Source organism: Lepidothrix coronata, unplaced genomic scaffold (genome assembly GCF_001604755.1).
Source record: "Lepidothrix coronata isolate B3197 unplaced genomic scaffold, Lepidothrix_coronata-1.0 Scaffold6, whole genome shotgun sequence".
Lineage (NCBI taxonomy): Eukaryota > Metazoa > Chordata > Aves > Passeriformes > Pipridae > Lepidothrix > Lepidothrix coronata.
The window spans coordinates 10,469,179-10,485,709 of NW_016690186.1; the positions used below are offsets into that span (position 1 = coordinate 10,469,179).

The 16,531-nt window shown below is 37.1% G+C and overlaps 1 protein-coding gene across 3 annotated transcripts; it reads left to right on the forward strand.

Annotated features, from left to right (window-relative positions):
- Nucleotides 1–11: 11 nt before the first annotated feature.
- NDC80 (NDC80, kinetochore complex component) lies at nt 12–16,135 on the forward strand. Of its 3 annotated transcripts, none has more exons than XM_017832472.1 (17): nt 12–122; nt 1,868–2,131; nt 2,595–2,681; nt 3,441–3,564; nt 3,683–3,855; nt 5,029–5,131; nt 5,963–6,052; nt 7,271–7,364; nt 8,498–8,604; nt 9,423–9,567; nt 9,838–10,043; nt 11,070–11,222; nt 11,498–11,587; nt 12,465–12,557; nt 13,987–14,117; nt 14,614–14,716; nt 15,043–16,135. In XM_017832472.1, the coding sequence occupies exons 2-17, from the start codon at nt 2,031–2,033 to the stop codon at nt 15,163–15,165; spliced, it is 1,923 nt and encodes a 640-aa protein (XP_017687961.1). In that variant the 5' UTR covers nt 12–122; nt 1,868–2,030; the 3' UTR covers nt 15,166–16,135. The 3 variants fall into 3 exon arrangements, with proteins under 3 accessions (XP_017687961.1, XP_017687977.1, XP_017687969.1); XM_017832488.1 differs by having other exon boundaries at nt 36–122; nt 2,021–2,131; XM_017832480.1 differs by lacking the exon at nt 12–122 and adding an exon at nt 193–348.
- Nucleotides 16,136–16,531: the final 396 nt, after the last annotated feature.

The window sequence follows — 16,531 nt, forward strand, 5'->3', positions numbered from 1 at the left end:
CCCTTCTCCCCTTATCCCCCCGCTCCGCCGTGACGCAATTCCTTGTGACGAGCCGCTGCGTGACGTAGTGGGCGGGCGGATTTGAATTTGAGCGGAGGAGGAGGAAGGCGGCGGTGCTGGAGGTAACGGCTGGGACGGGCCTCTCCGCCGTGCGGGCCTCTCCGCCGTGCGGGCCTCTCCGCCGTGCGGGCCTCTCCGCCGTGCGGGCCTTTCCTTCTGAGAGGGGGAGGGAGGGAGGGCGCCAGCAACAACAACGCCGTTGCCGCCGCCGCCCTCACCGTTGCCGCCCCGGGGCCGGTGTCCGTGAGGTGGTGGCGAGTACTGCGCTGGCTGCCCTGGTTGCCTTCGGTACGGTTTAGACGCGCTGTCAGGGCGAGCGGGGGAGCTGCGCCCAGCTCTGCCGCGCTCCCTCCCCTTTTATTCCCCGCTGGCGTGTTGGCTGCAGCAAATTCTGCTCTTAAATCTCTGCTCGAACTCTGCTCTTCTGGCATCCTGGGTTGTATTAGGAATAGTGTGGCCAGCAGGACTAGAGAAGTGGTTGTTCCTCTGTACTCGGCACTGGTGAGGCCGCACCTTGAGTGCTGTGTCCAGTTCTGGGCCCGTCAATTCAGGAAGGACATTGAGGTGCCGGAGCGAGTCCAGAGAAGGGCAACGAAGCTGGTGAAGGGTCTGGAGCACAGTTCTGATGAGGAGCGGCTGAGGAAGGTGGGGTTGTTTAGCCTGGAGAAAAGGCGGCTTGCGGGGGACCTTATCGTTCTCTACAACTGCCTGAAAGGAGGTTATAGGCAGGTGGGGTCGGGCTCTTCTCCCAGGCAACCAGCGACAGGAGGAGAGGGCACGGCCTCAAGCTGTGCTGAGGGAGATTTAGGTTGGACACCAGGAGGAATTCCTTTACAGAAAGGGTGACTAGACACTGGAAGGGATTGTCCAGAGAGGTGGTGGAGTCACCATCCCTAGAGGTGTTCAGGAAAAGACTGGACGTGGCACTTAGTGCTGCAGTCTAGTTGACAGGATGGCCTAGTTGATAGGCTGGACTTGATGATCTCAAAGGTCTTTTCCAACCTCATTGAGTCTGTGATTTGGGAAACTAGTCACTTGGTGTATTTGTAAAAACAATCTGTCTGCGGTTAGGTCACTGTTAAAGTGATTGAATAATGCAGCTTCTTCCCCAGAGACAGTGAAGTCGTGGATACGCTACCGTATGAACTGGGCCTGAGCTAAACCTCTACCATGGTTTGTGAGCAGTGGAACTAGAAGCGAAATGAAACACAGTTTATATTGATAATTTGTTTTGGTAATGTTTGTAGTGGAGGTTTTTTTGATTAGTTTTAATTTGGTCACTTAAGGCCATCCCACAAATAAAACAGATCCTCTCTAGAGGGTGAAAGTGTGTGGGTTTTTTCCAGAGTTAATTCTGTTTACTTCAGATTCCCACTTAATGTCACCTTGGGGACAGTGGTATCAATATTCCAGTTTGATTTATATTTTGTGTGTGTAGTCTGAAGAGAGCCATAATATTATCTCAGAATAGGTTTTCCAGTTATTATGCTATGATACTGCAAGATCTTTTGCAAAATTAATAAGCAGGCTCAGAATTAGCAGTTCAGGAGTAGATGAAGTGCTGAAGAGCTGGAAACAGTAGTCATGGTAGTGTAGCTGACTGAACTAAAAAATTTCTCAAGCCTTTTTGCTTGTGGAACTTGTAGGTTAGAAATGCCCAGATGTAAAGAAAGGCAAAATAGTAGGTTTGGAACAAGCACTGACACTTTCATCAATAAAATAATTGATTTAAATGACTGTGGCTGCTCCTATGTATTTCTGGAGTCTAACATAATCACTTTTTTTCTTTTTTTCTTTTTTTTTAAAGAGAATCCAGTATTTCTAGAAACTTCATCACACTTTGATCTAATGTACAGTTCTACTTGCTTATTCTGATCCTTAAGAAAATCATTGTGGAGTTTAAAAAGACAAATACTCTTAGATCCTGGATTTTCTGATACTGAGGGATTGTGATTTACAGTTCAGTCACAATGAGACGAAGCTCAAAGATCACTAGAAGCAGCGGTCGGCAATCTATGATGGCACTGAGAGTGCAGGACAACAACAAGATGGGTCTTCAAACACCTCAGATGTAAGTGTTGCTAATCATCTTGCCAAGAATAGCTACATAAAACTAATTCTGAAGAGATTTAGTGTAGTGTATTTGAGTGTGTGAGTAGTAACTGGGGCAAAAATTGGAAACAGTGAGAAGAAAGCTCCTTGCAGCCAAGAATGTTTGCACAAGTGCTCCAGTTCTGCAAAAAGACTTCCTTTAATCTTGTTGTGTACCTGTGACACATTTCAAATAGTAACACATTTTCTAACATACTTGTTAGGTGGTGGCTTGGTGCCTCTGTATAGAAAATGTGTACTTATAAATCTTCTTGCAGAAGTAGTTTTAATAATGGACAAATAATGCATTAAAATTGGTTGACTTTTCTAAGATGCTGTGCGATGAAGGTGCTTAGGCTTATACAAGTGTGTTTATAGTTCTTGCATGAGCAAAAGGTGAGATGGTAGAAATAGTCACTTGAATCCTTCTCGCTATTCCTCAGGATGGACAAAGGTACCTTTGGGAAGCTGAGCATGAGCAAACCTACATCTGCAACTTCAGAAAGAAAAATCAGCATTTTTGGGAAGAGGTATTGATAACTTTCATTCTCTGCTCTGTAAATTAAAACAATAATGCTCCCACATAATTTTGTCATTTTTTTCTCTTGACACATTTTTTACTATAGTGAATAATTATCTGAGGCCAGGAGACCTTCAGGTCTGCCTTACTCCACTCTTTGGTCACTAAGCAATAATGCTGTGGAGTAAGAGTCGCTTTGGGAGCTGTTTTTTCTCTTGGGAATGATATGCATGACAGACCTTCTGAGCACCTCAATACACTTTCCTGTTCAAGGAAGAATGACATCTCCAGTACACTCTGCCTTGGTTTCTTCTCTCTAAGATACAAACCTTCTAAAATTCTATAATCTTTCTGCTTAGTTCACAATTTTCTGTGTTTGGATGTCTTGCAGGTGTCTTCTTTCATAAGACCCCACTGTTGCAGGGGTCTATTCCTTTTAAATATTTCTTTTAAATATTTTAATCTTTATTTTCAGCCACCTACGTCATTTTATCTTCATCTTTGGAGTATTTTTTGCTCCAAAAAAATTATTTCTTTCAATAAAATGAAGAAAATATTCATCTAGGATTCAGTAATCCCTTTGTTGTGCATGTGCATTGTGGTTTCCAAGTTGATGATGTTTTTCCAATCATCTGAAATACGGAGAACTTCAGGTATCACTTTGCATAAAAAATGCAAAGGAAACATAAAAATAGCAATTTTAGTGACTTAAACATTAAGAGAGTTTCTCTTTTATATTTATTGTCCTGTATTTACTGTTTGTCCTTAGAGCTAGTGTGACTGGAGGGTCACGCAACAGTCAGTACGGTGTGTTCGGTACAGAAAAGATAAAGGATCCCAGGCCACTCCAAGAAAAGGCATTCATCCAACAATGTATCAAGCAGCTTTGTGAGGTAACATTAACTTATTCTGAATGTTTAGTCATAGAATATGCTAATAAAAATACTTACTTCCTTGGTTTCAACTTCAGGTTCTATTTAGTGACTAATATGCCATGTTTCTTTTTTGTAGTTTCTGGTTGAGAATGGTTATGCCCATAATGTTTCCATGAAATCACTACAGTCTCCATCGGTTAAGGACTTTTTAAAAATCTTCACTTTTATCTATGGGTTTCTCTGCCCTTCTTATGAACTGCCTGACTCAAAATTTGAAGAGGAAATTCCCAAAATTTTTAAGGAGCTTGGGTAAGATGATTATTTGTTAGTCTGTTGTGCTAAATAGATAAGATTCCGCTTGAGAGCTGGGGAGAATGGATAGGCTTCTTTATTCAGATGAGACTCTGAAAGTACAATATTGTGATTATTGTGCTTCACTTTAGCTCTAGGTTTACACTCTGATTTTCAGACTCTACTATGCATTTTATGTTTGAACTTGCAGAACTATAGGCTCTTGGAAACTTGCTTTGTAATGTAAAATTTAATTGATTATCTTTATTTGTATAAAGCTTTGAAAGACAGAGTTTTCTTTTACAGACCCTTCTGTTCATGCTGTTAGAATCCAAGAAATAAAAAGTCCAAAATGTTGGTTCCAGTTAATTTAGTTTAAGATGTGTTTTTTCCTGTAATCTCTCTCATTCTGCTTTCAAAGCAGGGTGTGCAAATAATGAAAATAACTGCTGAGGTGAAAAAAAACACAGAGTAGCTGAGTGGTTTACTTCTGAATTTGTTCAGTGTTTGGAATCATTAATGGCCCCCAATGCTTTCCAAGAAAGAAATTCCTCTGCCTGTTGTTAATGGGGAATTTTCAGTCTCATTGAAAACCACCAATGAACTGTATTTTATTTCTGTAGATTTGAGTCCGTGATGGTGTCAAAGCACTGAAGGATTCCGTAGATGTAAATGTAAATCTGTTTCATTTTCTTCTTAATTAAATTAGTTAAAACAAAACTTAATAATATTAATCTGTAACATTTGAAACAGTTGTCGTAGCTTGAAATCTTGAAACAGATTACATTCTGCTGCACCCAGAGTGTAATCCTGGATACAAAGACTTATTCTGAGAACTCATTGTAAGTTGTCTTTTTGAGTTCAAGGAGCATCTGGATGACACTCTTAATCATAGAGTTTAGTTTTAGGCAGTCCTATGAGGAGCAGGGAGTTGGACTTGGTGATCATTATGGGTACCTTTCAAATCAAGATATTGTATGAATCATAAAGTGAGAAACCCATGATAATTGAATGAAATAGAAGTCAACTTATTTCCTTTGATGTACAACCTAAACTACAATTGATTTTGTTCTTCCTTCTGTGCCTTCATCTACATATAAAAATGTGCTGCTTTTGTTTGCAAAATGTGCTGGTTTGTTTTCATCACTGTTTGCCACTGCTATTAAAAATGTATTTCCTTTGGCCTTGTAGGTACCCCTTTCCTCTGTCAAAAAGCTCCCTGTACACAGTGGGAGCACCACACACCTGGCCTCAGATAGTGACAGCTTTGGTTTGGTTAATTGATTGTGTCAAGGTAACATTTGTCTTTCTTAAGCCAAATATTTCCACTTTTCGGCTTGAAATGTTAATTTTAGTACAAATCTCATAAATATTTTTTACAAATCTCCTTGTTTGATACTTATGAAAAGAAAACAATAGGCATTCTTACCTGTCATCTGGGAGCTAACCCTTAGCCTTACTTTTTAGTAACTTTTAAACTGAGCTTTTCATGTTATATTTCTTTAAATGTATGTACTAGACAAATTCATGTATAAAAAAGGGAGGGAAATGCTGGCTTATATACATACATAAAATGTGAGAAGTTAATGGGTATCATCCCTGAAGATTCATATTACCTTCAGTGCATATCTTTTGACATCTGCTATTCTCTCCTAAATTTGAAGTCTAATTTTGAATTTTCAATTGTAATTATTCAAATGTCTTATGATTGTTATACAGAGTGGAGAGTATTGTGCTTGGGCGGGGGGTTTGTTTAGTTTTGGGGGGTTTTGGTGTTGTTGGGTTTTTTTAATAGTGGTAACTCTTCTTGCTGCCAGCTCAGGTCTGAGTAAAATTTGGAATCTGTGACAGAAGTTCACCACTGCTGAATTGGGCACACACGAAAATCCCATCCTTTATGCTGAAAGGACACATTTGGCTTAGCAAGACAACTTGGCAGTGTTGAATGTCCAGTTCCTGCCTCTTCACCTGTGCTTTTAGTTAGCTAAACACAGGCTCATTACAACCTGCTTTGCTGAAATCCTAATCCAGTGTTACTCTGCTTCTTATAATGGACATGAAATGAACATGAAAACTAATGGATATCTCCACACTTGCTCTTTGTATGTGCACCTGTGCCTTTCAGTTGTACACTGCCATGAGGGAAAATGCACCATCATTTGAGGAGGGACAGAGCTGGGGAGGAGAGACGGATGATGGGATTGTACATAATAAGGTATAGTAAAAATTAAATTATAACCAGAATTGTTCAGATGAATTTTGCCATACGCTATCACAACACAATTTAAATGTGACACAACACTTGAAACTGTATTTATAGATTCTGTTCCATCTTATATTTACAGGGTTCTCTAGGAAGTATTGTAGCCTTACATAAAAGGCCTGATCAACTAGTTTCCTAAGCAGCCATCATGGCCAGTCCGTTGGTGAAGACTGGGTATTAAACTGAGATGCCTTATTCTCCAAGTAGCTACTCTTTCCATTCTCCTCTGTGGAGAAAGGGAATTATTATGCTGTTTGTTTATTGTTTTAATAAGGTTTCTGGTACGTTTTGCTTTAACACTTGAGTCTCTTGAGATTAACAGCAGTACAGCGTAAAGACAGTGATTTAATTATAAATGTAGTGGCTTCTGCCAATATCTACTCAGCTTACTATATAAAATTTGGTTGTAAAGCTTCATTTCTGAGCCACAAAATAGGGTGGCAATGTAATTCAGGTGCTTAAAAATGCAACAGCTTGCTTTCTTAAATCTACTCAGATTGAACTCAATGTTAACTCACAGCAGGTGTTTGGAAGGGGTTGCATAATGTGCTAAAACATTTAATTAGAAAATTGCAAAAATCAAGTTAAATCATAATTTTGGACTAAGATTACAAACCTGACAGTTGACGAGTAAAAATGCTTTTAAACTAAATGTGCACTTCTACAGTGACATGTATAGATATATGTTGATACAAAATTTACAGTACTGATGTAATTGCTTCTGAAAGATCTGTAATTTAACATCTGTAGTGAATTCTCTTTGGGTAACCTTTCTTTATTTCCAGATCAATTCTCCGATGTCTGCACATCTCAATTTCAGTGGTCATATTTACTGAAGAGGTCTGTTAAACAGACCTACATTTTCCATAAACTAGCCTGAGAGAGTGATAAGCTTCAAGATAAAAAAAAATTAAATATTGTATCTACTGTCCTTGTTAAATATCTCAAAAAAAATATAGCAAGTATTTCCAGACCTTTCTTAATGTGAATTATGGATGCCTCCTCCTTCCTGAATATAATCTGTTGGCATTCTGTGTTTAAAGAGAGGAAAAAAAATTGAATTTTACAGAAGAGCAATCAAAACAGTGAAAGATTTTTTTTTTTGTCTGCATAATTCCATCTTACAGCCCTTTGAATTGCTGAGATGAAAGCTTTATAAATTTTTTTCAGGTTTTCATGGACTATGCTGTGAAGTGCTATGATCTTTTCATGAAAGGGAGAGATACTTTTGAAGAATTGGATGCCGAAGTGCAGTCAAAATTAAGTAAGTTTTCAAGTTTTAATTATTTGTGTTACTGGTTTCTTTTCCCCTAGCATCAATTTGCTCAGTTTACAAGTGAAAGTGATCTGAGATAAGGGAACCTGAAATTCCCAAGTACTGCTCAATTACTTCAACTTAATTCTCTCTTTTTTTATATGCGTTGCTGCTGATAGAGGGGTGGGTCATGATCTGCTGTCAGCTGTACCTGTGTCACCCCGTTGTTTTTAATGCCTTTGTGACAGGAAACCAGTATACAGTTCTTCAGATGCAAATTCTATGCAGATGTTTCTGTCTGACAAAGTTAACATTTTAAAAAAAAAATAAAAGAAAAATATTTTCGGAGGAATGCAATCTGATAAGTAAGAAAGTTCAACTTTTGAAAGCTCTGAAAACAGTCTGCAAGAGTTCCAAACTCTGTTTTTAGGGTTCCCATAAGTGATTCAGCATGCTTCATGCGTGATTTCATGTTTGTCTTCAGGGAGGTAGGAAACTGACTCATTCATTTCACCAGCTACAGAAATACAAACAGAATTTGAGAACCAGGAAGAAAAACATTTCCTACTTTCCGTGCCCTCCTATGAAAAGCCAGACTAAGGACACTTTGGTTGCAAGCTGGAGACATCAGTTGGAGAGGAAACAAGCTAGCAGGTTGTTGCTAGATATTAGTAGGAAAAAATAATTATGCCATTGTTTGGCAAAGACTAAGGGCCAAGTAAGGGAAAAGATGTCTCAAGAGACAAGGAAGTATGTGGATGAGAAAGGAGCATGCAAGTCAGACTACCTTGAAGCTGGAACAAATAAAGCTTATTTAACAACCTCTATCCTTTTAGTGTGGGTTATATGAGAGTTTGGAAACTCTTACCTCATGGGAGTAACTTTGAGCTCTTTTATGACACAAAGACTGAGAAACTCATTTGTCCTTGTTTGTTTGGGGATTTTTGTTTATTTCCTTTGTAATGAAAGGGGTTTTTTAGTGGGTTTGTTGGTTGGGGTTTTTTTGGTTTTTTGGGGTTTTTTAGTGTAAAATAATTGTCCAGATAATGGGTATTTACTGTGCTGAAGTTAAAGCTCAGATTAGGTGGTGATATTCAGTAATATTAATTTATAACCCTACACCCTTTTCCCCTCTCCCCCAGAGGATTTATTTAATATAGATGAATTCCAGATAGAAGGTTTAGTAGCTGACAACAAAAGACTTCAGGAAGAGATTGCAAGACTAGAAAAAGAAAAGGAAAGTGAGCCGGTCAGTAAATTGTCTCTGTCTGTTTATATGCTGGAGTTGAATTTTATATTATTGACCATTATTGACATTATTAAATGAAGATACTTATGATACATAACAACAAATGGAAAGTTATTTTCAGTGCTTTGATATTTTAATTAGGCCAGATTATTACAGACTGTATACCATTACAGTACAAGGCATTTTCTGTGGAGTCTTCAGTCACTATTTGTTTGATAATGTGCAGATATTTCCAGGTAAAAAGGTCTTGTATTGACTGAAATATTAATAAGGTACTTGAACCACTTTTTCTTTCTGAATGTCAGCATTATCTTTTCCAAATATGTTGGTATGAGGCATGGGATTCAGTGGTAACAATACATTTTAGGGAAAATATTTTGCTTGAAAACATGGATTCTGCTTTTAGTACAACATGAGTTTAAAAATGGGTTAGTGGCTGTGCAGCTGGCAAATGAAGACTCCTGCCTACTGTGCAAAATGTACTGTTTGTATTTCCAGCTTTCCTTACCCTAGTTTTACCTGGGTTTTTGTATTATTATACTTAAGTTGTGAATTACGTGTAGTAAGAACTGTCTCAATGCAGTGCCTGATGCAAATCAGAGACTTAAAGGTGAAATGCAAGAATCTCTTCAGCCTTCTTTGTTATTTTAAAGATGCTTAACTTGACTCGGCTGTCACAGAGATAAAAATTTATTCAAGTCCTTTAATTTTATATTTATATCATTGTTCTGACCAGTTACTCTATTGTCTTGTCTGGAAAGTGAAGTAATTATTTTATCTTAATCTAACAGTGGTTGTTCTTTTCACCCATTCACTAGGATCGCAGAGTAACACTACGAAATGTGAAATCGTCTCTTCAAGCAGATGTCCAGAAATACCAGGCTTATTTGGCTAATCTGGAATCTCATATAGCCATCCTTGATCAAAAAATGGAAAGTGTTACTGACGAAGTCGAGTCAGCAAGTAAGAAGGCCTTGGTCACAATTGGGATAGTGAAGCTAGAAATAGTTTTAAAATAATTGTAATTCTCAGCTTTAGGACAGAGTGAGATGATGATGGTACAAATAAACTTTCCAAAATGCATTGCTAATAAAGAGGGATTTTTGGGGTAATATCTGTTTGTACACTAGAGTAATGAAATATAGATATTATTTACTTATAAAATACAAATGTTAGGTTTAACTACATAGAGTGGTATTTTACATCTGTTTCACAAATGTTTTGTGAACTTAGAATTGGAAGTAGAAGCAATGAAGCAGGAGAATGCCCGGCTCCAGCACATCTTTGACAACCAAAAGTACTCAGTTGCAGACATTGAGAGAATAAATCATGAGAGAAATGAGTTGCAGCAAACCATTAAAAAACTGACTAAGGAAGTGGAAGCAGAAGAACATCAGCTGTGGAATGAAGAGCTAAAATATGCTAGGAATAAAGAGGCGGTATGTGAAAACCCCACTACACTGAGAGCTGGCTATCAGTTTTCATCATGCAAGCTGAAACTTGGGACTTGAACTATTGTTGACTTCTTTTCTAAATAATCTAACAACAGGCTAAACTGCATCATAAGAGATGTAGCTAGAATATGCACCGCTGTCAGCTCTCACTGCTTTGATGATATCAGCATGACATTGCTTTGATAACGCAAGAAGTTTCAGGTTAATGTTAAGATTTCATGGGAAGGAAATAGTGCTTTGAATCAATATCTTTGCATGTGTTTAGGGCCAGGTTAATCCCTTATGTAGAAGTTTTAATATCTTTTAAGGGCCAAATTCAATTCCTACAAACAGAATGAAAAGGTGTAGTCCTGTAGGTGATGGGATTTAAAAGCTTCTGCTTTGTCACATGGAGAACTAGATAAAAATATTTCAAATATATTTTGCATTTCACAGTGTCAAGCACTTGGTATTAACTTAAATTCCTCATATGCCAGTATGAAGCACATAAAACTGGGAAAAATATTTAGGTTCTTTAGTATTTGGATATAAATAGCACTCATTAATTAGAAATTAGAGCATTTAATAAGCTTTGTTTAATGGTATACTCAAGTTAGTTTGTTACAAGGATATGTGGCTATGTGGCATTTCCTGTCAAAACCAAAGAGAGAAGGCATGTCAACATGATGACTGAACTTTGGTTTAGTATTGTTTTTAAGCATGCTTTTACTTCCCTATCAGTTGTCCTCAAAAAGCTGAGGCAGGAAAAAATATGGCAGATGAAACCATTCAGTGTCAGCCATACACACTGAGAAACCTTGCTGAGCAAACTGAAAGAATAATAAAACAGCACTTAATTCAGCAAACTGCTGGACTGTCATTACATACAGCTCTTGAATACTGTGGTGTAACATGTAATTGTGTCTGTACATAGCAACTCAGGAACCTGTTTAAAGTACTACATGAATATTTTCTGCAAAACTTTTCCCTTCTGTCTCTTATGTGATTTTTGCCCTCTTCTCCTCTGAACAGATAGAAATACAACTGGCAGAATATCATAAACTTGCTCGAAAGCTGAAATTAATTCCAGTAAGTGCTGAGAATTCCAAAGGCTTTCACTTTGAGATTCAGTTTAATCCTGAGGAAGGACCAAACTGCCTAGCCAAATACAGAGCCCAGATCAACGTAAGTAGAACCAACACTGAAGGCTTTTGTTATCGCTCACAAAAAGATGTGTTTCTTTGGAAATGTTGGAAAGGTCTCTCAATCTCACAATGAAACTTCATTGAAAAGCTTCTGTGATGAGTTGCCACAACTACATTGTAGCATATGAAGAAAATTTGGTGTTGGAGAGTACAGCAGCCTAAATAAAAACAGGAGAAAGAAAAGATGTACTGGGGTACATCTTAGTTCAAACTAACAAGTTGCATTAGCCAGATCTTCTTGTATGCACATTACAGGCTCCCCTTATGGAGATCATAAACCAGACAGAGGAAGACATTAGGAAAGCTACTGAACGGAAAATGTCTTCGGAAGATGCTTTCGAACAGGTCTGTTGGTTAGTGAAGATTAAGATACCAAACATAATATCTGCTGGTCCCATTTGACCCTTTGGCATGGGTGAAGTATGGTGTGGTGGGCTGTTTTTTGTTTTTGTTGGGTTCGGGTTTGTGCAGGTTGGTTGGTTGGTTTTTTGGGGTTCTTTAGTTTGATTGGGTTTTTTGGTTTTTTTGGTCAGTTGGTTGGGTTTTTTTGGTTTTAGGGGTTTTTTTGAGGGCAAGTAAAGAGGGGAAGAAGCTATGAGAAAATCGCTTTAATTATGAGGGAACCCAAAAGTTTTTCTAAGAATTGGGGTCGTTCTCCATTGGTTGAAATATTGTGTATTCTCTGCATTGAAGTTTATGCAGTTTATATACATTTGACCATAAACACTGGTAATATTTGTTTTTAATAAGTTGCCCATTGCAGTCTGTTGTGTGGCTTACCATCACTGGCAAACTGTCATCAGCAAGATTTTTAGCAATATTGGGTTCAGGGTGGATTGGAAGAAGGAGAATTTCATTCTTCCTCTACCTCGGTTTTTATTACTGAACATGATGGTATGGAATATCCTTCTGACCATCTGGCCTGGCTGTGTGCCTTCCCAACCTCTTGCTTGTCCCTGCCATACTCAGTGAGGGGCCCTGGGAGGGATGGAAAGCTTTGGATGGTGTGCAAGCACTATTCAGAAATAGCCAAAACATTGGTGTGTTTTAGCCTCTTATCCAAACCAAATCACAATCCAGGCTTCTATGAAGAAAGTTAATGCCATCCCAACCTGGCCTAGATTAAATATTTTCTGGGCTACCAGGTGTTGTTTGTGATGGCATGGATTTATAGGTTGGAATTCTTTTGAGTTGCATTTCCTTGGTTATGTTTTCATTCCAGGTGAATGCAATGGTAGCGGATGCAAAAAGCAGTGTAAAAATGCTGACAGAAGAAGCTGAAAAGCTGGACGATCTTTACCATCAGAAGCTTAAGGTAAAACTTCTTACAGATTGATGACAATTTATCCTTAATGATATCTTTAATCTTTGTATTTATATATAAGTTTTTGCTTTGCGTTTTTGTTTGGACCGCTGCTCTTGCCTTCTTCCATTCCTCTTTCAGGATTTTGTCATTCTTTTCAGAAGTATTTGATTGCTACCTTAAGTGAGTCTGTTTTCACTTTCTTGTAAGAGAATCTGGCATTGTACGTTAGCAGATCCTGTAAGTCATGAAGTACTACGTCCAGTAAAAAAAGTGGCAGCAATCATCTCCTGACCTCAGGATGTCTCAGAGCATGTGCTTGAAGGAGACTTTAGGACTAACAAAGTCTGCTTTGTCTAATCAATTTGTATATAATGAATACATTTACAGGTTTTAGTAAACATGTTTAATTAGTTTCCTTAAAAACTAAGGAATATATTGATTGACCAAAAGGAAATTAAATGTTTTAATTATCTGAAACTGTTGCTTGCTTTAGCTTCCATCCCCAGCACGGGAACAGTCCTTAATCCCTTTCCTCACTTGTGATTTAACAACTAAGTGGCTGCTTCAATACCTCCCAGCTTCTCTGACAGCATGACTTTGGTGGGGCTGTGGCACCCTAGCAAAAAATGCTCCATGAACTAAGTGTTTAGCATATATGCACTTGTAAATCCAAACTCCTGTGCTGTAGCCATGAAACAGAGCTGTTTTACTGCCAATACCTGCTGAGGTGGCTAAAGGCAATTAATTTAGCTTACTGTTTTCAAAAACACTTGAAAGTTAGCTTTTGATCTATGCTGTTGCATATACTTTTCTCTAAAGATAAGCTGATAAAATACACAGTCGCAACTGGATGTTTCTAACAAGACAGTCATGTGGTTTTTAAAATGCTGTCCATAAGACTTAAGTATTAAAATTATTTTGAGGAATCCTGTTTCAGAATCTACCAGAACTGCATCTTGAGTTGATGGCAGAATTTTGTATGGTTTTGTGGATTTAATTGTATTAAATATAGTATCAACACTGTCATTCTCCTTGAAGAGATGATTACTTGGAATTTGTACTCAAATGTGATTTTACTTTTTTAACCTAGAAAGAGTTGCTCATGATGTGCCATTTCTAAATTATTTAGAGTATGTAAATAACACTTTTTGAGATTAACTTTGAAGGGAAGATTGCTGCAACACAGACCTTTAAATATGATTAAAGGAATAAAGAGAAGGTTGGACTGATTCTGAGAGGAAGATGATACAGAAAGTACCTGAAACTTTATGTTTGGGAGGGATGTCCCTGTTTGTTTTTTTTTTTAATTCTGAGCTTGGAGTTACTTTTGTGAATTCTGAATTCAAGCATCAGGATGCAATCAGGTAATATAAAGGAGGAAAAAAATTCTAATTATTCCCAAGCTATGCAATTTTTTCCTCTTTTTTCCTTATTACAGGAAGTAGAAGAAGAAGAGCACAAATGTGCAAATGAACTGGAATTGTTAAAGAAGCATAAACAATTACTTGAGAGTGGTGTCAATGAAGGTCTCAGTGAAGCCACAAATGAATTGCATGATCTCCAACGACAGTAAGACCCATACCTTCAAAGTTTGCCTAGTTTACTTTGGCTTTTACTGATAAAGATATTCTCTTGAATCCTAACATAAAATTGTTTCAGCTTTTATCCATCTCAGTCTATATTAATTTCACAAGTTAGCAACTAAAGGATGTTTCTCCTCAATGGTATTTCACTAGAATATTTGTCTGCTCTAACAGACCTCCTGTTTTCTATGTAATTTTTTTCATATATATGGTTGTAATAAGGAAATTGGTTTGTTTCCTAAGTTATGTGACAACTAGATTTTATACCTTAAAGTTTTAAAATACTATTCTGACTCTAAGGTACAATGTTTCTTACTGGTTAGCACAATACAGTCCATTTTTCTAAACTGAGTATTAATATACAAATCTAACTTGGTTCAATTTAATACTAATAGAAAAAAGTGTGGCTAAACGTGACAGTAAATCAGATTTGATGATTATTTTGTAGTTACAGACATGACTTTCTGAGTTTCTGTTTTTAGATATCAAGTCGTTGTGCAAACAACAACAGAAGAGAGCAGAAAAGCTGGTGATAACTTGAGTCGTCTTCTAGAAGTGATTGGTACTCATGTAGTATCTGTAGGGGTAAGTAAATTTGTAAATTTTATATTCAGAATCAAATCTCTCTAGAGACATGTGCAACTGCAGTTAAACACATGGAAATTAGAACTTACTGTTTCCTACCAAGTATTAGTTATTTAGCTGCTGCACTTTGTCCGTAGATTCTAGTTAAATTTGTTGACAAAACCTTTGTTATAAATAATCAGCATTGATCATTAAATTTCAACAGTTACATCTTTCAGAAAAGTGTTTAACTGAAATCACCTAACCTGTGCAATAACTGCTTAAAATGCTTTAGCAGAATCAGAGACCATGATAGACCTAATAAACTTTCTGTAACTCTTTTCTAGAAATACCTTGATGAACAGAACATGAAAATTGAGAGAGATTATGAAGAATTCATGTCTGAAGATCTTTTGTCAGACTTGAACAGAATTCTAGACAGTTATAAAAAGAAGGCTGAAAGTCTGTAATTACCAAAAAAGTGAAGATGAAAATTTTGCATTTCTGAATGGTATGGGGCCTTCTAAAAGGAAGGGTACTTCTGATGTTTAGCAGTGAAACTAGTTTTAAGTTTAAGGAAGTATTTATGGACTTCTTTTGTTTTGAAGATGTGTTGAAGAATTAAAAAAAAAAATTTGCATTTTCTTAAAAACGGCTTTGCTTACACTTCCTACTTACAATATCTTCTATATGCTTACAAACATCTGTGACAGAACAAGTGTGGAACAACTGCATTTTGTTTTTTCTTTACAATCAAATCATTTTCTGGGAATAGCAGTACAACAGAAGTAGAGTTAACCTGTTAAAATAACAAAGCAGAGTGGAATTAAGATGGAACCACAAGTGACAACACAAATGCAGAGGGTACTGACAACTTGAAATAGTGCTACTCAAAAATAACTAGTGGGTTTTGTAAATGTGCCAGATTGCTAACTGATAAGTTATGCTTTCCTTCTAGAGTACAGTTTGTGCATTTCATAGTATACATGTGCATTTAGGGCACATACATGACCATAATGCTTATACAGGAGTCTTGTAAATAGTCTAGGAAAAAAAAGAGTAGTTTAAAAATGAAGTTCTCTCTCTAGGTGCTTATGATCCCAGATGAAACCTCATTGAACTTGTTGAAGATATATGCCAGAGATAGCTCTAAGCAGGACAACACAGGAATTCTGGCTGTATGTCTTATTAATTGTAGGTTTGGCTGATGTTAGATACATCAAAATGGTCTAAAATGTGTCTGCATTCTGTTTGTTCAACCAGTAGGACAGACTATTTGATTTTTCTTCCCCAGGAAAGTAGTAATAAAATTAGAGTATGGGGACCTCCAGTCCAAAAGCATTGAAGAAAATGTATCAGTGGAATGCTATGTGGAAATAGTATTCTATAATCTACTCTGAATATAATTTTGTGTTAAGAAAAATAAAAAAATAAACCCCAGCATTCGTGTCTTGGATAGTTTAATTTATGATGGTACTTCCTATTAAAAATATTGAAACATTTGAGTGCTGTTTTTAGAGTTCAGAGATAAATATCACTGATTCAAATATACAGAGATAAAAACAACTTTGCAGTTGTTAAAAAGGTTTTAGCAGCAGATAGATAAAGGAAGTTGCTCCTTAATTCTATAACTGGGCACAATATTTAAATGAAACACAGATCCCTAGGATATATGACAAAACTTAATTTGAACCATCTGAACACAGACTGCAAATAAAAACTGAATTGTCTCTAATTCTAGGCTATTTTTGCAGAATGCATTTTAAATTCAGTTGTCCTTAACATAGCGTGAGAATCTTCTGGTTCTGGTATGAGTATTTTGTTTCAGATATTATG